The 22,841-nt window shown below is 49.6% G+C and overlaps 2 protein-coding genes across 12 annotated transcripts in view; both read left to right on the top strand.

Moving 5' to 3' along the window:
- Positions 1–5,235, top strand: part of ALPK3 (alpha kinase 3) — a 58,983-nt gene extending 53,748 nt beyond the window's left edge. For all 5 annotated transcript variants that reach the window (XM_086364426.1, XM_086364427.1, XM_086364425.1 and 2 more), the window contains 2 exons: positions 2,386–2,434; positions 3,034–5,235. In XM_086364426.1, the coding sequence (XP_086220552.1) occupies positions 2,386–2,434; positions 3,034–3,379 (395 nt within the window). In that variant the 3' untranslated portion in view covers positions 3,380–5,235. The remainder of the gene's footprint in view (positions 1–2,385; positions 2,435–3,033) is intronic.
- Positions 5,236–17,229: 11,994 nt separating this feature from the next.
- SLC28A1 (solute carrier family 28 member 1) overlaps positions 17,230–22,841 on the top strand; it is a 77,260-nt gene continuing 71,648 nt past the window's right edge. For 5 of the 7 annotated variants that reach the window (XM_086364445.1, XM_086364442.1, XM_086364444.1 and 2 more), the window contains exons 1-3: positions 17,631–17,758; positions 18,597–18,708; positions 20,100–20,188. In XM_086364445.1, the coding sequence (XP_086220571.1) occupies positions 18,613–18,708; positions 20,100–20,188 (185 nt within the window). In that variant the 5' untranslated portion in view covers positions 17,631–17,758; positions 18,597–18,612. Of the gene's footprint in view, positions 17,759–18,596; positions 18,709–19,299; positions 19,485–20,098; positions 20,189–22,841 lie in introns of those variants that run through there. The other 2 variants (XM_086364443.1, XM_086364449.1) reach the window with 2 other exon arrangements.

Here is a 22,841-nt window from a genome sequence, read left to right as displayed (position 1 = left end):
CACTGGACAGAAACCACTTTCTGTGCAACCCTAGTACATACCAGACCCTCATGGAGCCTAGTCTCTTACTGAAATTGTGTTTAAAGGCGTATACTCCAGGCTCCACTTAAAAAATATATTATTTCAAAGACTATTTCATGGGATCTAATTCAAGCTGCATGACCACATTTTCAAAATCACCCTTCTTCCCTGTAGCTCTGCTCTGAACCTTCTTCCTCTCCAGCTTCCTAAACTCTCTTCTACCCTTGCACACAGAGCTTTATTGTCTCCTCCTTCTCTGTTCCCCCCTCAGTCTTGGGTGAGTGTGAAAGTGAAAGTCGCTCAGTCGTGTCTTACTCTTTGCAACCCCATGGACTATACAGCCCATGGAATTCTCTAGGCCAGAATACTGGCTTTCCCTTCTCCAGGGGATCTTCCCAACCCAGGGATCAAACCCAGGTCTCCCGCATTGCAGGCGGATTCTTTACCAACTGAGCAGTCTTTGGTAGTTTATTATTAATATTATGTAAGCAAACTTAGTCTCTCATACTTCTCTTTGGTCTGTTTCTATTTTTCCCATTATTCAGATTCTTCCCCCAAAAGGGAGGCCAGTAAGCGTGAATTCTCCTTCCTTCTTTGACGTCTCCTCTCCAGGCCTACACTCTTTAACCAGACCTGGCAAGAGAAAGGAAAAGATACAGTTCTGTCTACACACATTGGGGGATGCTGGGGATGTCACACATTATTGCATTTTATCCCTGATGTAAATAAGTGAGAAAACCAGGGCCAGAGAGAGAAAACTGACTGTAAGTGTGCTTAGCGTTGGGGGTAAGCTGTACAATAAATATTTATATATAACTATAGATGTTGAAGGGCGAGCTAGTAACACATTAAACTGTTATTCACTCCATTTGTTAACTCATAAATTTTTCCTTCCCTTCTTCTTTCCTTCTTTTTTTCCATCTAACATTACTAAGTACTGAGAAGATAAAAATGTGAATTAGGAATACCCATTGTCCTCAAGAATTTATGATAAATATACCAATTTCTACAATGGGATAATAACATAATATAGTAGAAGGACTTGGAAATGAAAGAAAGTCAAGCCTTAAAAAAAGAAAAGAAAAAAAAATTCAACCCCAGGCCTCTTCATTTTCTAGCTGGGTCTCTGTTTTACAGAGAAGAAAAGAAGCTCAGACAGATTACGTCTTTCATCCCTCTGAGCTTCCATTTCCTTTCCCTCTCTAAGAATAATAGTATCTTTCCTGCCTCTCTCTCAAACTTATTATGAAGATTCCATGAGACTGTATTTGGGAACGCCCTCTGCAAACCAGAGTTCTGTGCAAGTGAGGGATCATGAGTATTATCATGCACAATGGAATGTGAAAAATGCTGAAAGAGAAAAGACAAAGAAATGAATATTTATTGCATTACTGCTGTGCTTCAGACACTAAGTTAGGGTCTGACACATACCGTGATCGTCTTAATTCCCCTACAAGATGGGCAGCATGATTACTGGGTTTACTGTCAAGGATTAGAGATAGGAAGTGACTGGCCAAGCACACACGGCTCCAAAGCGACAGAGCCAAAATGGAAGTCCAGATCTGCCTGGTTTCAAGCCCACATCTGTGCTGCTCTGTCATCTACTGGCACTCAGGCCTGTTAGTGAGAGCTTGGCTCCTGGAGGAAGGCAGCTGGACAGAGTGCAAACAGGGAAAGGCTGTCACAGGCCTGACGCGTGATGTTAAGGTGCTGGGGTAGCCTGGCCAGGTGGGATGTGTTTCCTCCATCACTGTTTGCCCGACTCTGTCCTTCAAGGCTCTCTTAACCTTGGAGCCCGTCTGGCTGCTTGGAGTGCTTGCTTGCTGCCTTGATGAGTATGTGGAAGCTGGTCTTATCCATGCTACACTTCTGCCAGCCCAGCCCTGTTACACCTTTCCATTTCCACCTAGCTCTCTCTGTCCAGATGGGCTAATCTGTTAAGGAGGAGGCGAAAGTTTTAGCTAAAAGCCAGAGACTTGCCCAGTTTAGGATGACCTACTCTCACCCAGTAGAGACAGAATAGCTTAGTTGGAAGACTTGTGGGTCTAGGAATGATACTTTAATTCACAGTGGTCATTGTACACAGACCGTGCCCAGTTAGTAAATGAATGAATGTCTGACTCTGCTGAAGTTACTTAATTTCCTTACCTGTGAAAATGGAACTATTATTACTACTCATAATACAAATATACACACACTGCCCCTGAGACAGGCCAGGTGATGCCCAGTGAGAGGGAACCTGAAGATGTGCCTAGAGCTTGGCTTGTTCCCATCTAAAATGATACACATCTTGGAGACCTGGGGGTCCTAGAACTGCCCCAGGCTGCCACCAATTCCCAATACTCTCTGTCTTTCTCTTTTCAGGGGTTAACTGGAAAATGACTGATGTGCAGATTGCTACCAAACTGCGAGGGTGAGTGCTTCTTGGTGACAGAATGCCCTCTGAGAGGCTGCTTGGGGTGTAAAATGTCAAAGTTCTTCTGGTTCTCCATCCCCAAGGTGCTGGACCTTGTGACTCAGTAGCCCTAGTTGTGCCCAAGGCCATGTCCTAATGTCTCAGGGACCTCTGCTCCCCATCTGCTACGGCCCTGACCCCAGATCTTGACCAGCAGCTCTTGCCACCCACACAGGACCACCTGGCGTTCTGGGGTTGCAGTGAACCCGCTCCTCTGCTTTCTCACAGAGAAACCTTGTGGAGGTTCATCGGGGGGCAGATAAACAGGGCCTGTGAGTGGAGTGGGGACCTGGAGTCTGCAGTAATTTATGTTGATAAAGCAGAGCCTCCTCATACCAAGCGACATCCCACGTGATGAATTCCGTGGGCCAGGGCTGAATGAGGCCTCAGATTAAAAGTGAGGTTTTGGGTGCTGCCAGTTGAGGTGGACTCCTCAGCACCCCGAGGTAAGGTAAGAGGTACCTTGGGCATGACACCATGCCATGGGCACCCCACGGTCTGCCCTGAGGACTGTCTCTCTGGGTAGGACCCCACTCAGCTCTTGTGTCCTGCCGCAGGTACCAAGGCCTCAAGGAGAGCTGTTTCCCCGCCCTGTTGGACCAGTTCGCCTCCTCCCACCAGTGCAACACCTTCTGTGAGATGCTGGGGCTAAAACCCCTCAAGGGCCCAGAGGCCACCCACCCCCAAGCCAAGGCCAAAGGCTCCAAGAGTCCATCTGCCGGCAGGAAGGGCCCCCAGCTGAGTCCTCAGCCCCAGAAGAAAGGCCCCCTGAGTCCCCAGGGCACCCGGAAGAGTGCCTCGGGTTCCAAAGCCACCCCTCAGGCCTCAGAGGTGGTCGCCACCCAGTTATTGGGACAGTCTCCCATCCAAGAGGGAGCCTCCAAGGCCCAGGGCATGCGGTAGCCCCCACAGGAGGCTGGGGGCCTCCATCCAGCAGCAGACCAACAAGGAAGCAGCTCAAACCGCCAGAGATGTTCCCAGTACAGAACCAACTGGAGCAGGTGTGCCCCAGGAGGCTCCACCCAGGGCCTTTCCAAGCAGCTGCTCCTCACTCAGCTCCTCATCAGACACTGGGCATGTGGCACCCAGTCCCGTGGCCTCTCCTGGTGCCATTGTCACCAGGGCTCCCAGGCCCCACCTCCAAGTGCCTGGCAGCCTGGCCATCCTTGAAGTTTACACTGGCCACTGCTGGGGCTGCCCTGAGTCCTCTGCATGATCTGCAGCCAATGTCCTGCCCAGACCCTGCTGCTAACGTCATGCTCTGGGGCATGTGGGACAGCATCTCCCTTTTCCCTTCACTTGGCTCTGATCTCTCCCTGCCCTCAGGGCTCCAGACTTCCTCTGCTCTGTCTGGCCTGGTGACTCTCAGGGTCTTTTCCTTCAGCCATTTTGCCTCATTTATCCCAGCTTATCTTGCCACTAACCTGTCCCTGAGCCCAAATGGGTCTCAGGGCCCTTCCAGGGCCTGTCCCCTCCTTGTGCAGTGGTCTTTGGTGATGCGTGTTCATGCTCAGCCTTTCCCTGCTGCTCAGGCACTCACTCCCCTGCCTCCCCTGCCCCCTTGCTCCCCATCCCCCATCCCTGGCTTTGAGCCCGATTGCAGCCTGTGCCTGCCTTTCACTGACTGTCCCCCTACCCGAGGGCTTCCTAGCTGACCCCCACCCTACCCACCACACCTCGGGAAGGAGCACATCCTCTGGCCTCACAGCCGCCACCCCCAGTACACCTGTCCCCTCCTCCCAGGCCCTCTGCTGTGAGGTGAGGGTTGCATCAGCAGCTGTGGCCAGAGGGAAGGCGTCGACTTTGTGAGACCTCGTACTCCTTACTGAAAGGAGACGGAGTCACAGTGAATTCCACACTGCCCTCTTGACCGGGGACAGAGGGCTGGACTCTTCTCCAGAGGGAGTACACGTGGGAGTTCTGGGAAGAATGCAGCCCATCCCCATGTGGGGTGGACAAGTGTCTCTGTCTGGGGATTAGGACCCCTGCCTCCAACCTTCAGCTCTCAATCCTGGGCCTCCAGCTCTGGGCCTCAGTACGGAGGAGTTGTCCTCAGCCCAGCACCCTGGGTCCTTCCTGAGAGCCCTTCTTGAGGCCTGGGAGGGGGGAGTCTAGAGCTAGCCCAGTCCCCTTGGAATGCAATAAAGGCAGCCACTGTGCATCCAGCTCACCTCCTCTAGTGTGGTTGTAGGTGTACGGGGTCAGGGTCCCCTCTTCCCCAGGCAGGGTTTTCTGAGGACATCCTCCAGTCCCTGGACCCACTGGAAAGATAGATCCATGATTTGGCCCCTGGATTGACAGTCTCAGCCTTCCATGGCGACAGCCAAACAGTCTGTACTTGTACCACTGGGAAGATGACTTGGGTCCCTGAGCATGAGGGTGCTTAGGCCTTTGGAACTGCTCCTTCATTTGGAAGAAGAATGCAAAGAAAGGAACCCAGGAAAGAAGAGTAGAGCTGGAGAGACGCCCGGTGTCTCCGACTGCCTCCACTGCAGCAAGACCAGCCGAAGGGATGACCAGTGCCGCGGTCCTCTCAGTTACTCACGGACTGTCTCCGGTTCCCAGCTGCAGAGGTTTCTCAGCCCCGGCCCCACCCGACTGCCCAGGCCTTTCTTTGCCCCATATGTCCCCCCTCCGCTAGACATTTCTGACTTCTCTACCTCCTCTTGTGCTCAGGTGACTCTCCATACTTTCTCCTCTTGCCCCAATGCGCCCCTCTCTCTCCCAGCCTGCATATCCAGACTGCCTTGGTGAACTGAGAGCTGAATGTTGTTGATTTGTTTGTTCACCCACCTGTTCATTCAGACATACTGAGCAGACTTCCTTTATGCCAGACCCTGAGCTGACCACTGGTGGGAGGCAGAGATGTATGAGGTGGTCTCAAAAGAGACACTGGCCATTATGTTTCTCAGGTTTTAAGTAACAGAAATGGACTTGGACCAATCTAAGCAAGGAGCAGGGACTCATGGGAAGGGTGTGGGGTAGTTCACAGGACCTAGAAAGGCAGGAGCCATAGTGGCTCTGGAGCTTGCCTCCCAGGAGCTGCTGCCGTTGGCTCTAATGGGTCTCCTTCCACTCAAGATTCAAATTCCTGTCCTGGAACTCAGGGCAATGTGGAGTAGGGGAGAGGCAGTTTTCCAAAGAATGGGGATTCTCACCAGAAGAATGGTGGAGGGTAAGACGGGCTTGGTAGGCAATCACTGGAGAAACCCTGACACACAAAAACACACCCTTCTTCCCATATGACATGTTATGACTCTCACATGTGACCAAAAGCAAATTACTTTCTGCTTGGGGAGACCATTCAAGGTCAAAGCCAATGACCAAGTCCAGGGGTAGTGACCAGGGCTGCCATTCTCTGAAGTCCAGTGTCACAAATTGTACTCTTCCCTCTTTTATCATAATCTCATCTTGAAATTCTGCAACCTGTGGAAGGAATATAACCCAGCAAGAAGGGAGGTGTGAGTAAAGGCTACAGCACACTTCATAACTGGCCATGAGAACTAGTATTTATGACTAGGGATTTTTTTGCCTGTTGGAGTGATCTTCAGTCCCAAAGTCCAGTTCCTTAGTGGTCCTGCCTGTGTGGCAAACATTAGCCACTGGATATGGAGAACCAGGAAGCACTTTAGAAAATGCCCCATGTCCATCTGTACCATGCCCCCTTTTAAATAGCCAAGATCTTATTTTCCCTCGATAGGGTTAATCATCCTAGCTACTCCTACACGTAGTCTTTATGTATACTCCTATTCTAGATACACTCCTATCTTAGCTATGTGTTGCTCAGAGGTACAAAAAACCTGAGACAGCCAGATGTCTAGGCCTTTAATTTAATTCACTTGAATCATTACTATGAATTTTTGAAGATGTTTCCTTGGGGACTAAAACCTCTACACCAGTCAAATCCTAAACCTCAGGTATGAGAAGAGCTTTGAGATGTAGTAATAACGCCCCTCTTCACGCTTCAACCTGTGGGAGAAAGCACCGTGAACTGGTTGTGGGTTTGGAGCTTATGCTCCATCTTGCAGGCCTTACCCATTTTCGCAAGGTATTGTTTTCAGCTGGTGCCACACCTGAGTTTTCAGCAAACTATTTCACTGTATTTTCAAGCTAACCGCTTGTAGACTTCTGGGATCCTGACAAGATGAGCAGATGCCATAGGCATCAACCCATCACTTTGCTATGAAGTGCCTTCCCTGGTTGAAGATTTAGATAATCCTGTGGATTTTGATGGGAGAGGTGTCACAGGTCAGGAGAGCAAACCAAATCCACAAGGGCCCATAATGGTCAAGACGGGTTCCCACCTCATTAAAGCCATAGTGTAGGTGTAGACTGAGATGAATTCAGCCATAGGTCAGGAAGGAGGCATCGTGGGAGAGAGTGAGTGAGCCACACGCCCCGCCCCCCTCCCACACACACCTGCTTGCCTGTGCCTTGAGAACCCTATCCTGGCGTGTCTACCTAGTGATAGTGGCCACACCTGTCTGTGGCTGGGTAGGTCTGACAGCCCCTTTTCCTGAAGGCCAGCATGGCCACCTAGTATGCTGTAGCCAAGCCCTAGACTGCCCCAGAGCCCAGTGACAAGTCAAGAGGGCAGCACTCTGCTCTGCCGAGGCTCCATGTAGCTCCTCAGTATGCCACAGATAAATCCCTCAAGCACCCTGGGTCTGCCACAGGCGGCCTGGTGGCAGAATCATTTGTGCTAACGGCTTGTCCCGCTCAAGAGCCTTCACTCAGTCTGGGCCCAGCCCAAAGCTGGCAGTCTTCTGGGTCAGTAAGTGGGTTGCAGCAAGAAGATGCTCCCACCTGACATTTTTGCCTGAAATTGGGCCTTAGTGGTAAGGAATTCACAATGTAGGGGTTTCTTCTACATTAACAAACTATTCTGACCTCAACAGATCACTTGATTCCCAGGAACTTTATCAGGGGAAAAGTTCACATTTCCACATGCTTTATCTCCCACCTCTGACTCATACATATGTCTTAACAAAGCATCTAGGGAAACTGCTGATCTCCAGGCCCTATCAACATGATGGAACATTGAAGTGCTGAGGTCAAGGTCCCCATGAGGCAGGTTGTGGCATGGAGCTGTACAGCTAAGATATTACATATCTTTAATCAGGACAGCAATGGAGTCCTGCGGCCCTGCCACCTGAAGACGGATTGCTTCTGATGTTCTTTGCTCATCAAAATGGAGGGGAAAAAATGATTTCGCTAGATCAAAGGGCTCATATCAAATGTCAAGAGGTGGGTGAATTTCCTTTAGCAAGACGACCATTTCTGGGAGAGCACCTGTCATCGGAGTCACCACGTTTTAAAGTTTACAACGAGCCAAAGACCTCCTGGTGTTTTGCACTGGCCAAGCTGCGCTGTGGTAGGAGTCATTATGACTTCGCCCGCCAATCTGATGGTAACACTGATATCTATAGTTCCTGTACAAAAATGGTATCACTTTCACCATTTCGGTAGTGAGGGGGTATTCCGATGGCTTGTGCTCATCCTATCCTACCGTAGTCACTCTCGTCCCAGTCGTCAGGGCCATTGTGGGGGTTATACCTGTTTCAGAGTATATCCATTTCAACTGTACGCTCAAAATAACCCTTCATTGGCTTTGAGTTTCCACTGAGTCTACTATGGCACAAAATTTAGTCTATTGAATATCTCCTTGGATGGCCAGACCACATGCTTTTCTGTTGTCCCCAGACATTGGACTTAGCTTGAAGCCAGTGTCCTATAGAACCCCCTCCCCAGGTCTGAGTATTTTCTTTTCCTTTCCATTCCCAAATAATTGAACATAGATCCCTTTGGGGGAAGACTGCAAGGAAGGTTCACAATATGCAAAATAAGGCTTTTATTCAAAGACATTTGACATTTGGAAATTAAGTGGGAGATTTTGACTCTACCTTGGCAGTTTGAGACAGGCCTCTTTGCCCAACCAGAAGTCTTTAGTTATGGTCATGACTGGGTGATATCTTAGGCACTGTCTGGTCTTTTTCATTCCTGGGACCCCATGATCGATTAACCATAGCTAGGGGTCTGGTTTCTATGCCCATGTCTATCATGCTGACTCCTCTACTGTGTTCCTTCTATTTATCTATCTCTGCTGCTGAGATCAGGGAGTTCATTTTCACAGGACCTCTTCCAACCAGCATTCCAGGCCCAGAGAGGAATGCCAGCAGAGCCTCCCTCGCCAATTTCTCACGACAGAGTGAGACCATCTTGTGGGTCCTGTCAGAGAACAGTGAGAGCATAGTTGGGCTGGATGCTTGCCAGGGACCCAATAAAGCCCTCTTGTTTCCTGAAATCTGTGAGTTCCTGCCTTTCTTGGCTTTTTGATCTTCTGTTACAATTTAGCATGGGTCAGCATATCCACCCCACATGGTAAGAACTGTGGCTGTTTGAACTCCAGAATCTCTGGTGAGTGAGAACACATCAGTAAACAAAACTTGAATCAACAAACTATGTTATACTATCTTGGTCAAACAGCCTTAAAGTTTCCATAAATTTCCCCTCTATTTTTTGACAAGGTATATTAGCTAACTCACAGGGCTTTCCTGGTGACTCAGTGGTAAAGAACCTGCCTGCAATGCAGGAGACGTGTGTTCAATCCCTGGATCTGGAAGATTACCTGGAGGAGGGCATGGCAACCCATTCCAGTATTCTTGCCAGGAGCATCCCATGGACAGAGGAGCCTAGTGGGCTACAGTCGAAAAGAGTATGACACAACTGAAGCAACTCAGGATGCACATTAGCCAGCTCATACAGTTTCTTCTGAGAGTAACTCTTCTGTTTCCTGATCTGATTCTGTCTCTCGTCCCTTGGATTATGTTGAAAGTGGATTCTGGTTACTGGCAGATCAACAGTGTTGCATGGGGCAGAGTCTGGGTCCCAATTTTGTACCTTGATGTTGTCAGTACCCATGAGCTATTCACACTCAGAGAGGCTATCTCATTCTTTAAATTTATTTTTGGCTAGGCTGAGTCGTCATTGCTTTGTGTGATCTTTCTCTAGTTGCAGTGAGCAGGGACTACTCTTCGTTACAGTGCACAGACTTCTCATTGCAGTGGTTTTCCTTGTTGCAGAGCACGGGCTCTAGGGGCTCAGTAACTGTGGCTTCTGGGCTCTAGAGCACAGGTTCAGTAGTTGTGGCACACTGGCTTAGTTGCCCAACAGCATATGGGATCTTCTTGGACCAGGGATCAAACCGGTTTCCTTTGCATTGCAAGGCAGATTCTTAATCGGTAGATCATGAGGGAAGCCCCAAAGTGGAAGGTTTTTAAAGGCAGGAAGTAGGTGGGACAATAAAGTCAGAGGGAAAAAAGGATTATTTCAGGCAAGGTCACCTTCCTTTGGGAGGAAAGGGGATTATGTCATGCAGGTGACCTCACTGTGCTGACCAGGTAATTCCAGATTGATTGGTTAAAGATTGAGTTCCTGGGAATGACTGACTCTATAGTAGAGTCTTGGTTTGCTGTCCTAGGGATAATTGACTCCATTTTGGGTCTGATATGTCTTTTTTTTTAAAGAGACATCCCCTCCTGAGGGCTTTCCATGTGGCTCAGTGGTAAAGAATCCACCTGCCAGTGCAGGACACCTGGGTTTAATCTCTGGGTTGGGAAGATCCCCTGGAGAAGGCAATGGCAACCCACTCCAGTATTCTTGCCTGGGAAATCCCATGGACAGAGGAGTCTGGTGGGCTACAGTCCATGGGGTCTCAAAGAGTTGGACACGACTTAGTGACTAAACAACAATAACTCCTACTGACATTAGAGGTCCTGGAACCCCTGAGGAACTGTCCTCTGACCTCAGAATTAGTGTGGTTCAGAGATGGCTCTTTCCTATTATTTCCAAAGGGCAGCTCAAGATAGCTGCTACCACCTACTCGGCCTCGGGGATATACCCCACATGAAGATGAAAGACAGTTACCCTGGGACTTGCAGCACATGCCTACATGGTAGAGTAACAACAGGACATGATTATACAGATACCTGGGCTGTGCTGAGGTCTAGTCGGCTGCTCTGGCTGCTGGCCTTTTAATTATTTGAGTGGTACACCCAGACCCCATATGGGACACATCCCTTTGGTTTCAACCAGCTGACATTTCTAACCAAATTAAACACCTTTATTTCACTAAACCGCTTTGGTTCCACCAAACCCCCTTGAGAATTCTCACTACAGCCAAGTGGTAGACAAACCCAGGGTCCTCTCTGACACCCCTGATCACCTATGGGAAATAACTCTGCTTGGTCATGGGTTGAGCTAATCCACAGTAGCCTGGGGTGAGGGGTGCCAATAAAACCAGCCAGTAGTGGGTGCCGCTGGCACCCTGTGCAGATCCCCTTGCTGTGGGAATCACCTCCTGCTACAATTCCATGAGTCAAATGGAAGCCACCCAACCTGGGATGTGACACCCCCTCCCAAACCCTTTCCCAGTTCTTAGCCTCTGACTGATGGGTCTGGTCCTGCCTCAAAGTGGACTAACCTGGGGACGTCCCAGAGTTTCACGGCAAGATCAGACTCTAGCCAAGACCACACCCTCCTTTCTTACCCCTGTCTTATTTTACATCCTGTACTCTGCCCCCACCCCCTTCACCTTGCCCCCGCACCGCCCCCTCATACACAGACACACAAGTAAATCACTAGAACAAGAATCCCCATCTCAGGCTAAGGAATCTGCTTAAGACACATCAGGTGTCCTGCAGTGTAGACTGTCACTGGCAGAGAAATTTTCATTAGGGCTTTTCTTTTTTTTTTTCTTCGTTTTTCTGTTTTGTTGTTGTTGTTGTTGTTGTTGTTTTAGGGCTTTTGTTTTCTAACAGAAAAAAAAAGGATATTCCTGGAGCAGTTGGTGTCAAGTGATTCAGGTTATGTGGCTGAGTGCCCAGGAAACCAGCCCCTGCAGAATGTGTGCTGGGTCTCTCTAATACTTCAGGAAGTTGTTTAGAGACACAGTATTCCTGACTTTGGGCCTCCCTGGTGGCTCAGTGGTAAAGAATCTGCTTGCCAAGCAGGAGACCCGGGTTCAATCCCTGGGTCAGGACCATCCCCTGGAAAAAGAAATGGCAACTCACTCCAGTATTCTTGCCTGGGAAATCCCATGGACAGAGGCGCCTGGTGGGCTGTGAAGAGTTGGACACAACTGAGCAACTGAACAACAAGCAACAATCCCTGACTTTATGGAGTCCGATCAGAGAATACAACTCACAGTCATTTGATCAAAGTGTGAGCCCAGAGTCCATCCTGCTTATTGAGTTGCAGGTGAGGTAGAAACACATGGTGGATGCCTCAAACAACAGGTCAGATCTCCCTGATCCAGACTCGTGGCAGAGTGGCTTGTGGTTCTACCCCAGGCTGCTCAACTTCTCAATAGTTCCTCCGTTTATGGTGCTGGCTCCTCCATCATACCCTCCATAGAGGACAGATGGGAGGAAATGGTGACCAGTACCTACCTCATGGGTTATCTTGGGGGTTAACTGAGACAGAGAAGTGAAAGCTCTTAGCACCACCTGGCACAGGACAACCTCAGATGGTATCATTGTTGTCATCATCTCCTGGAATTTTGGGATCCATCTCAGGGCCCACTCACATGCTGCTGTTCTTCTCCAAGCTGGGAGACCCTAGTATTTCTTCCTTCCTTCAGGGTGGGGTGGCTAACAACATCCCTACCCCTACCCCTGAAAACTGTCTTTCCAACTCTCATCCTGTGTCCTGTGGGAAATAGCCAGCACTGCCTCCCGACCCTCAACTGGTCAGTGCTTAGCTCCTGGGGTGGGTCAGGTTCTCCACAAACCCCTGTAGTCACAGACCTGAAGGGCATTGGACAAAATCTTTGGGAGAATGACTCTTGCTTTTAAGGCACAGTGCAACGGAAAGGGTTTCAAACTGAATTGTGATGTAGACTTGGCAAGTCCACACAGGAAGAACAGTCAGTGCTTGTCAGAGGAAAGTCAGTGGAGGCTGTGCCTATGGCAGAATTGATATTATTGCTGGAATTCCACCCGGGTGGAGAGAAGCAAGATACGGGACCTGGAGAGTTTCAGTGTCTGGATGTGACACTCAGAGATGCCCATTTTTTTTCTTAACAACTGTAGTTAATTGAGATGCCCCATCTGTCAGCATATTCCCCATGACTCTGCTGGCCTGCAGTAGATTAATTTTATGAGATCTTCCCAGGAGGCCTACAGTCCTCTTCACAGAAACTTTTGTACAAATAGCTGGCTTTGCTGTAAAGCCCCGTGGGTGCCGCATCAGGGTACTCCCCTGACAGAGGGAGAAGATGGAACAATCACGGGATGATCTTTGCCTGTACGATTGACCAGCTTATCAACTGTCACTCAGTGTCACGCTCTGGACCAACAAGGCTATGGAGGTCCAAATTAGTGCCCCCCTCCCTCCATGGCTGGCAGAAAATGATGCGCCTCCCAAAAGAAGATGTAAGCTCTGGTATAAAACCAAAGCCAGGGGTAGCATCCCCAGGTCCAACAGGATAACCTGAATTAACACCCACCTTGGTGGAACACTTTAACCCAGTTCAAACTGAAAAAGGGGACATCTCAACCTCGCATATGAAAAGCTAATATGAGATGGAAAGGCAAGAGGGATAGAAGATAAAACAATAGTAACAGGGTCTTCCCTGGTGGTTCAGTGGATAAGAATCCACCTGCTAATGCAGGGGACACAGGTTCAGTCCCAGGTCCAGGAAGATCCCACATGCCATGGGGCAACTAAGCCCATGTGCCACAGCTACTGAGCCTGGCTCCACAGCAAGAGAAACCACTGCAATGAGAAACTGCACACTGCAACAAAGAGTGCCCCCACTCTCCACAACTAGAGAGAAGCCCACGTAGCAATAAAGACCCAGCGCAGCCAAAAATGAATACATAATTTTTAAAAGATCACTATATGTACAAACAACAGCAACAAGGGAAATATGCATCACAAAGTAGCAGTCAGTTAAACACTGGGTTGGCCAAGAAATTCACGCTGACTTTTCTATAAGATCTTATGGAAAGATCAAGCAAGGTGTGCTTACTTTACTGGCCCTCTACTGTTGCCAAGAGAGATGGGCCCTGGACCCATTCTTTCACCTTGTAGTGGATAATGGCCGTTTCTGCCCATCTGTTCCCAATGACTCGAAGGGGTCAAGGGGTGGACTGTGTCAGGGGATGCTGGGATAGTCATGGCAAGTAAGCTGGGGGCAGGGGACTTTGGCCTTTCCGGTGTTTGGAGTATTTCCTTACCCTGTGAACACCCAGACTTGCTGTAGATGTGCTGAAAGGGCACTCCGCCCTCAGTCGTGGGAGGGTCCCCTTCTAGGAAAAGTGGATAAGAGTTACAAGTAGAGGGTATCAACATCTAAGATATTTCTTCAGTTTTGGTATTTTGCTCTGTGTCATCAGAATTCATACATACTTTCTAATTTAGAATATTCCTACTAGGACTATAGGAACCCCAGTTTTCAATGCCCCAAATGAGAAAAGAAACATCACATTCAATGTCCCTTTTGATAACTTCCCAGAGAGAGAGAGAGAGAGAGAGGCAGGTTTAGGAAAGAGGTATGACATGGTTCTGCTTATGAACTTAGCTAAGGAAAAGCCTCTGGCTTTTAGCTACCATTTGGACACATGAATCGATGTGATGAAAGAGACTTCATCGGCCAAGACCCAAGAAGTGTGGGCAAAACTTGAAGAAGAACATAAAGGGGTTGTTGTACCCCTTCTGAAGACGTCTGCATACAGTTCTGAATGTCTCACCCCTTATAAAAATATCCTCTGCATTATATCAGAGCCTGGAGAGGAGAAGGGATTTTCCACTACTTTGACCAAAAAACCCTCTGAAATAGGAGTGGCCCCAGAGAACTGAAGCTAGAAACAGGGAAGGGCTTGCCTCTGATGAAGAGGACAGGGATGGGAGAGACAGCGCAGCCTCATCATTATAAATCTTTCCAAGTGCTTCTGTTTTGTTTTGGTTGGAATAAAGAGCCTCTTGATGAAAATGAAAGAGGAAAGTGAAAAAGTTGGCTTACAACTGAACATTCAGAAAACTAAGATCATGGCATCTGGTCCCACCACTTCATGGCAAATAGATGGGGAAATAATGGAAACAGTGAGAGACTTTATTCTGGGGGACTCCAAAATCACTGTAGATGGTGACTGCAGCCATGAAATTAAAAGACACTTGCTCCTTGGAAGAAAAGCTATGACCAACCTAGACAGCATATTAAAAAGCAGAGACGTTATTACTTTGCCAACAAAGATCCATCTAGTTAAAGCTATGGTTTTTCCAGTAGTCATGTATGGATGTGAGAGTTGGACTATAAAGAAAGCTGAGCACCAAAGAATTGATGTTTTTGAACTGTGATGTTGGAGAAGACTCTTGAGAGTCCCTTGGACTGCAAGGAGATCAAACCAATCAATGCTAAGGAAATCAGTCCTGAATATTCATTGGAAGGACTGAAACTGAAGCTCCATTACTTTGGCCACCTGATGTGAAGAACTGACTCATTGGAAAAGACCCTGATGCTGGGAAAGATTGAAGGCGGGAGGAGAAGAGGACAACAGAGGATAAGATGGTTGGATGGCATCACCGACTCGATGGACATGAATTTGAGTAAGCTCTGGGAGTTGGTGATGGACAGGGAGGCCTGGCGTGCTGCAGTCTGTGGGGTTGCAAAGAGTCAGACGCGACTGAGCGACTAACTGAACTGAACTGATATACACACACACGCACACACACATACACACACACACATATATGCGTGCATGTGTGCTCAGTCACTTCAGTTGTGTCCAATTCTTTGTGACCCTCTGGACTGTAGCCCACCAGGTTCCTCTGTCCATGGGATTTTCCAGGCAAGAATAATGGAGTGGGCTGCCATGCCCTCCTCCAGGGGATCTTCCTGTCCCAGGGATCAAACTGCATCTCTTTTGCCTCCTGCATTGGCAGGTGGGTTCTTTATTGCTAAAAATACATATTCTTTGCCACCCCCTGCCCTGGACGCAGCACTCCAGCCCTGCTCAGTCGCTGACCTCACTCTACCTCCCCAGTGAGATCATCTCCTCAGGAAGCAGGCCACAGAAGGTCAAGTGACACGCAGAGGTCACACAGCTGGATGGGTGCAGCCAGGACCCAAAGGGTCCTCCAGCTCTTGTTCTTTCCCTGGGGACTCATTTTGACCCACCCAGCCTCCCAGCTGCCCCGCCTGGGGCTCTCAGCCAAGTTCTACGTGGAAAGAGAATTGGGCTTCAGGGAGGCCAGGATCACTGTGCTGCCCCTTCTTCAGGGTAGGAGCAGGAGAGCAATACAGGGTCTCCTGGCCTGGAGGAGGAGAGCAGTGTATCCAGACAGCTCTGAGATGGGACCTGTGGCAGTGACGACACCTGCCAGCTCAATGGTGCCAGCCTGTCTGCCAAACAGCTCACCTGCATCAACTCATGTAATCCCTGTCAATATTTTTTTGTGAGAAAGGCATTCTTACCCACTCCCACTGTTTTACAAAAGAGGAAACAAGCTAACTTGCAGAGCCAGGACTGAATCTAGCTTTTTGGGCTCTAAGCTCCCGGTTCGTTAAATATAGGAGCCAGTTGCCAGTTCCTTCCTCAGGGGATCTTCCCGACCCAGGGATCAAACCAGGGTCTCCTGCAGGAGGTCCAGGGAAGCCCCATTTCAAGAGGCACAGCCTATTAAGTCCTTGTTGGAGAAATCAGGCCACACAGAGATGTCAAGGTTCTAGGACACAGTGTAGGGAATGTTTCGAAAAAATTTTGGTTACTCCTAGATGTGTCATGTCTCCTGGCTTCTACTCTGGGCACCAAGAGAAACCAAGCAAGGAAGAGAGAGGAGAAGACAAAGGAGGATGCGGGGAGGGGAGAGGCAAGGGGAGGGACAGAGAGGTTAGAAGGGGCAGAGGCAGAGACACAGGTTCAGTCCAGTTTGCCCTGTGCTGGGGCTTGATGAGCCCCCGCCACCCCACAGGGCAGCTGCAAGCCCATCCCTGTGGAGGCTGCCCCGGGTGCCAAGTCTTCTTCAGGCTTGGATACTTACATACTTCAGGATAAACCAGAAGTATGCCACAAGCATTTAGTTTATGATCAAGGCAGCACATGAGCCCCCAACAGAGTGAGCAGCGCGCAGTGTGGATCTCCACCCAAAAGAACAACTGCAAAAAAAGCTGGTAGAGTACGAGCCTCTTTTGTAAAATGAGTAACATAAAAGAGTATCCACTTGAGAAAAAAATCTGGAGAAAAACTCCATAAGCTCAGTGGTGGTCATCTCTGGAAGGCTCAGATTAGAGGGACCTTTAACTTTCTGCATTCTGTGTTTCTATAATGTTTAAATGTTCAATGATGCATGTGTAACTTTGGTAATCAAAGTGACCAAAAAAAGGTTGTTAAGAGAAGAGGTACCCCTGCCCTTCATCCATCATGGTCCCCAGATTTCCAAAACAACTAGCCTGTGCTGGTAATTTGCTCTCTGTGTTACCAGGAACTGTTTATGCATCACAAAGGATTCTGTCACGTGTGTGTGTGATTAATTATTAAAGAGGTGTTGTCAGTCCTGTTTAATATTTAGTTCTAGGATTGAAACATTAAAGGGTTTGTCCATTGACTGCATGCTGTTGCTTAGGTATCAGTTAAAAAGCAGTGAAACAAAAAGGCAAACTGTGTGATTTTGTTTTGTTTTCAAGACCTCTTAGACCTGAAACACTTTTACTGTTTGTGGTACTACACTGCTTTCCTTATCTTCAAGCTCAGGAAAATAGGTTGCTGTTATAATTACTGATGCAGCGAGAAAAGGGAGACTGGGAAAAATACAGAATGAAAGATAAAATACGTGATCCAGAAAACTGAGAAGCCCTGATGACAGGTGGAAAAGGAGGCCCCAGGAGGGGACATGGGAGAGTGATAGTAATAAAGGTGGGCTTCCTGGAAGAGGTGGGCCTGTTTGGGAGAAGTAAAGAGTGGAGAGGAGGGCGTCATAGATGAGGAAGGCAGATTTAGTCATTAGGCTCCAAGGGCCAGGTCCAGAATGGGGCCCACTTGCCCCATTTCCTCTTCCCTGAGAGAGGGTCGAGTCCCTGCCCCGGCCGTGGCCCAGGACTCTGGAGTTGGTGCTGGACCGAGCCAGGTGGGAGGCCCAGCCTCCTTCAACTCTGGACTCTGCCCAGGGATTTCCAGTGAAATGAGAAGACCGGCCAAAGCCCAAGCAGGTTGGATCCAGCCCATCCCTGTGGAAACACGCACTTCCGTCTGTCCCCCAGAGAGACTTGTTGACCACAAATATGTGAGTAGGGAGCAGAGCTTGCCCTGCTCTGTGCAGCTGTGTGTCTGTGTTTGCGTGTGTGCATGGGTGGCTGGGCTTTCCCAGGCTCTGCCTGTGTGTGTACTTCCCTACATGTCCCTGGGGCTCCTGTGCGCACCTGTGTGTGGCCCTGTGTGCTTGCCGCCGGGTATGTGAGATTAGTCAGGCTGGTGTTTGGACAGGGTAGGGTACGACCCAAAAGGGAGAAAAAGAGAGGGGGCAGGAGTGGAGAGAGATACGGTGTTAGTTAAGGCTCTTATTTATAGATGAGTTTAGGCCTACAAACTGAACTTCAGCATCCCCTAAAAAAAAGGAAAGAAAGAAAAAAGGATTATATTGGCTCTTGTAATTGAAAAGTCCAGGGGGGAGCACTGATTTCAGATACAGTTGGATTCAGAGACTAGAATGATGTCTTCAGGATATTTCTGTCTTTCAGAGATGGGAGCACATGATACAATGAAAATATCACATAATAGCAATGAAAATATCACTTGATAGCAATGGTTTTAACCTGTTGTAGGGAGTGATGAAAGCTAGGGCCCGTCTTCAGAAAAATTGCCTCTGTATCAGACACATACACACGCTATACAGAATTCCTCCCTTTCCTTCTCTGTGAAGTGGGTGGAACTTGCCCAGTTTCTGCCTGACTTCCCAGACTTACAAGGAGTTGCCCCTCACAGGTTCAGGAGAGCAGGAAGGGGCCCTTCCTCTGTCCCTGGGAACCCTGACATAATGAGGGCTGAGCTCTGGGATGGGACAGGCTGTGCCAGGTCCTGCCTGGCCTCTCCTTTCAGCTCTGGGCCCTGACTTTGTCTTTCAGCTGCAAGGTCTGGCACATGGAGGACAACACACCAAGAGGAAGAGAGTCCATCTCTCTCACCTCAGTGGCCAATGGTTTGGACAACAGAGGGGCTGACCTGTTGGAAAGTCTGGTTTGTCCCCTCCCCCATCCTGGTTTGCTCCCCACCCCCACTTGTTGCGAGGGTCCTTTGTTCATCATCTTCCTCCCACCCCTATCTCCTCCTCAGCTCTTTGCTTCAACACTTGGGAACTGCCCCTCCCCAACCCCCCCAGGGTTTTGACCTCCCCTCCCCACCCTCTGCGCAGAGCAGTCTCCATCATCTCTCAGGAAACATCCCTGCACACCCACCATGAGCCAGTGCTGCCTGTCCTTGTCGGAAAGGTCAGGGAATGGCTCCACCAGGAAGTGACATTTGAGCTGTGATCTAAAACATGAAGAGAAGCCTCATGAAGAGGGCGTGGGGGAATCTCTGGGGAAGCCCCAGCCTCTGAGAAGCCAGCAATCTTGTTCTGGCTCTGGAATGGCCAGGTTGAGGTCCACCGCCTAGTACTTTGGAGCCTAGCGTGACACCCTCTTCCTTCCCAACCTCCTGTTGAAAGTGAAAATGTTAATCACTCACTCTTGTCTGACTCTGTGACCCCATGGACTGTAGCCAGCCAGGTTCTTCTGTCCATAGAATCCGCCAGGCAAGAATAGTGGAGTGGGTAGCCATTCCCTTCTCCAGGGGATCTTCCCGACCCAGGGATCGAACCCTGGTCTCTTGCATTGCAGGGAAATTCTTTATCACCTGAGCCTACCTTCTGTTACCAAGTCCAAGCTTGCTCTGCTTGCCGCACATAGGCCAATGAATCCGAGAGACAAAGGGCTGAGGCACGGGAAAGACTTTATTCAGGGAGCTGAGAAAATGGGGGGCTAGCACCTCAAAATAACCATCTTCTCGGGGTCTGGATGCCAGGTTCTTTTATAGGTCAGAGATGTGAGGAGGTGAGGAAGCCAAGAAAAAAGCCATTAATCTTGCAAACATTTCCTAGAATGGCAAGCCTCAGGCAGGGGTGTGTTAATTTCTTCCTTCCTGCCATCTCCAGGTGTACAGGGTCCTGAACAAAGGCACTTCAGTTTACCAGTCAAGCAGAGGGGCAGGGTCCCCTGAGGCGGGCCATTGTATATGATTATAATAAAAAAAGCAATGGAAAGCGAGTCAAAGAAATAATTCCATCATAGGGTCAGAACTGGCTTCTTCTCTCCCCCCATTCCCCACCCTCCAACACAGACCATGAGCTCCCTGAGGGCAGAATGAGCCTTGCACAGAGCACGGGACTCAGTAGGTACTCGGGGCACACTCTTTGGAATTTACTTACGTTCCCTCTGGTTGTTCCCTGTGCCTGGCCCCCACCCCAGCACACTCCTGAGGTGCCCGTGGGCACGCTGGTGGCAGCCTGGGTCTCTCCGCACTCCAGGCTTTCCGCTATAGTTCTCCCTTGAGGCGGGAGGCACACTCTACTCCTTCTCTGGTGGCTTTAGGAGGAAGGCCGAGACCCTGCCGGCAACTCAAGCCCTTCGGAAGTTGGGGACAGCTGGAGCAAGGCTGGCCCGGAGCCCTCCTCAGGATGGTAGGTGGTCTCCGGGCAGGACATGGGCTGGCTGCTTGGGGAGGAGGCCCCTGTGGGGAGCAGAGGTGGGGAATCTGGCCCCCTGATGGGGAGGGGGGCTCCCTGAACCTTTGTTGAAGGAAGGAGTAAAAGTGTTTTAGAAACAAGTGAGTTCTGCTGGCCTCTGCCTCAGAGGTGAGCCAGGCCAGAGTTTCCCAACCTGCTTTGAAGCAGGTTCCCATTGGGAACCTCAGTTTATACTGGGGGGCTGCTCTGGTTGAAGTTGGATAGGGGCCCTGAACCAACCTGGCCCCCTGTCAACTCCCCAGCTGCCTTCTACCCCATCCGACTCAGGGGCACCTCAGGGAATCCTGAGGCCTAGTTTGAAACCCCCTAGAATGGCCCAGGCCCCTTGTTTCACATGGGGAGGCTGAAGCCTAGGGAGAGAGAGGAACAGGCCCAGGTCACACAGGCAGTAAATGGAGCCTAGGGCTCGGCCTGCTGACACCCAGGCCTACTGCAAGGTCCTCACTGGCCAGATCCTGAGCTGATGAGAACATGATGCCAAAGACACGGCCTCTGTGCACTGGTTCCACATCGAATCTCAGAGACAGCGTTTTGAGTGAAGCAGAAAAGAGTAGCTTGGTTGCTTTGCCAGCCAAAGGGGGACACAGCAGGCTCGTGCCCTCAAAACTATGTCCCCACCCAGGTAGATTTGGTGAGGAGTTTTATAGCAATGGTCCAAGGGTTGGATGCTGACAAGATTAGGGTGGGTGCGGGGCTGAGACTCCTTTAATGGAGTCTCAGGTGACCTCTTGATGAACTTCTGTGGTTTCTTTAATCTGGCCTCAGGTCGTCTTTTCTGGAATGAAGAATGCTGACATTTTTCATTTGTTGGGTTTTAGTTAGGTAAAAAGCTCAAAAATATCCTTACATGTGTTCCTTGAGGCTGAACCAGGACCTAACCCAAGGCTGCATTATTGTTTCTTGCCTGCTCCTCCCTTGTCTCTGCCTCCACTTCCTTCCCTGAGTAGCAACTGCTTGAATCTGCCCTTTGGGACTCAAGGAAGGTCATGGATGCTGGAAGGTTTCTGAACCCAGGAGTCCCATAGAGCCCTGCAGTTTTCAAGCATGGAACTGGGGCAGAGTCTGTCTGTCTGCCTTGGGGTGAGACTGAAGAAAAATGCCTCACTTAGGAGGTGGGGAGATAGTGAAGGACAGGGAAGCCTGGTGTGTTGCAGTCCACGGGGTTGCAAAGAGGTGAACATGACTAAGTAACTGAATAGCAATAGGAGGTGAGAGGTGGGGACAGAGAGAGGAGAGTTTCCTTTAAAAAGTGGTGACTGAATGAGTGTGAGTGAGCATCTCCTATATGCTCAAGCTGGGGGACCTCAGAGGCTATTCAGGTCCCCAGGGACCTATTCAGTCTTTCCTTTGGGGACAGTAAAGTGACCAAGTGACCAGAGAAGAACTGGCATTTGCTCCAGGTGCAGAAGGCAGTGGGGGTGCCAAATGGCTTCGAGTGGGCTGTTGATACCTCCCTTTTTCTGGGAGGAGCTGTTACTCAGAGGATAAGTTTCCACAGGCACAGTAAGTGCAGAGCTGGGTGCCTCTGAAGGCTCCTCCTTGCTCCTCAGACAGGTGGAAATGGGACAGGGCAGGTGAGGCAGCCATCGTGGTTGGTGCGTTTCTATACATGGGTGAGGTTCTTCCTTATTGTCTCAGTTCATTCTTTCCCAAGCCCTGGAGCCTGGAGCATCGCTGTGGTAGTTAGTGGTGCTGCTCCAGGCCGAGGAACAGCTGGTACGGACAGACAGAGGCCAGAAGCAGGGAAGGGCTGAGTCATGACCGACTCTTTGCAACCCCACGGACTGCAGCATGCCAGGCTTCCCTGTCCTTCACCATCTCCCAGAGTTTGTTCAAACTCATGTCCATTGCGTCGGTGATGCCATCCAGCCATCTCATCCTGTCGTCCCCTTCTCCTCCTGCCTTCAATCTTTCCCAGCATAAGGGTCTTTTCCAATGAGTCACTCTTCGAATCAGGTGGCCAAAGTAATGGAGCTTCAGCTTCAGCATCAGTCCTTCCAATGAATATTGAGGATTGATTTCCTTTAGGATTGACTGGTTTGATCTCCTTGCAGTCTAAGTGACTCTCAAGAGTTTTTTCCAGCACCACAATTCGAAAGCATCAATTCTGCAGTGCTCAACCTTCATTATGGTCCAATTCTCACATCCATACATGACTACTGGAAAAAACCATAGCTTTGGCTATATGGACCTTTCTCGACAAAGTGATGTTTCTGCTTTTTAATACACTATCTAGGTTTGTCATCGGAGAAGGCAATGGCACCCCACTCCAGTACTTTTGCCTGGAAAATCCCATGGACAGAGGAGCCTGATAGGCTGCAGTCCTTGGTGTTGCTGGCTAAGAGTCGGGACGACTGAGCGACTTCACTTTCACTTTTCACTTTCATGCATTGGAGAAGGAAATGGCAACCCACTCCAGTATTCTTGCCTGGAGAATCCCAGGGACGGGGGAGCCTGGTGGGCTGCCGTCTATGGAGTCGCACAGAGTCGGACACGACTGAAGTGACTTGGCAGCAGGTTTGTCATAGCTTTTCTTCCAAGGAGCAAACGCCTTTCAATTTCATGGCTGCAGTGAAGTCATTCTAAG

The sequence above is a fragment of the Bos grunniens genome, chromosome 21 (genome assembly GCF_055505025.1).
Source record: "Bos grunniens cultivar Pamir isolate PY7600 chromosome 21, Bosgru_T2T1.0, whole genome shotgun sequence".
Classification (NCBI taxonomy): Eukaryota; Metazoa; Chordata; class Mammalia; order Artiodactyla; family Bovidae; genus Bos; species Bos grunniens.
This window is presented reverse-complemented; position numbering and strand designations above follow the sequence as displayed.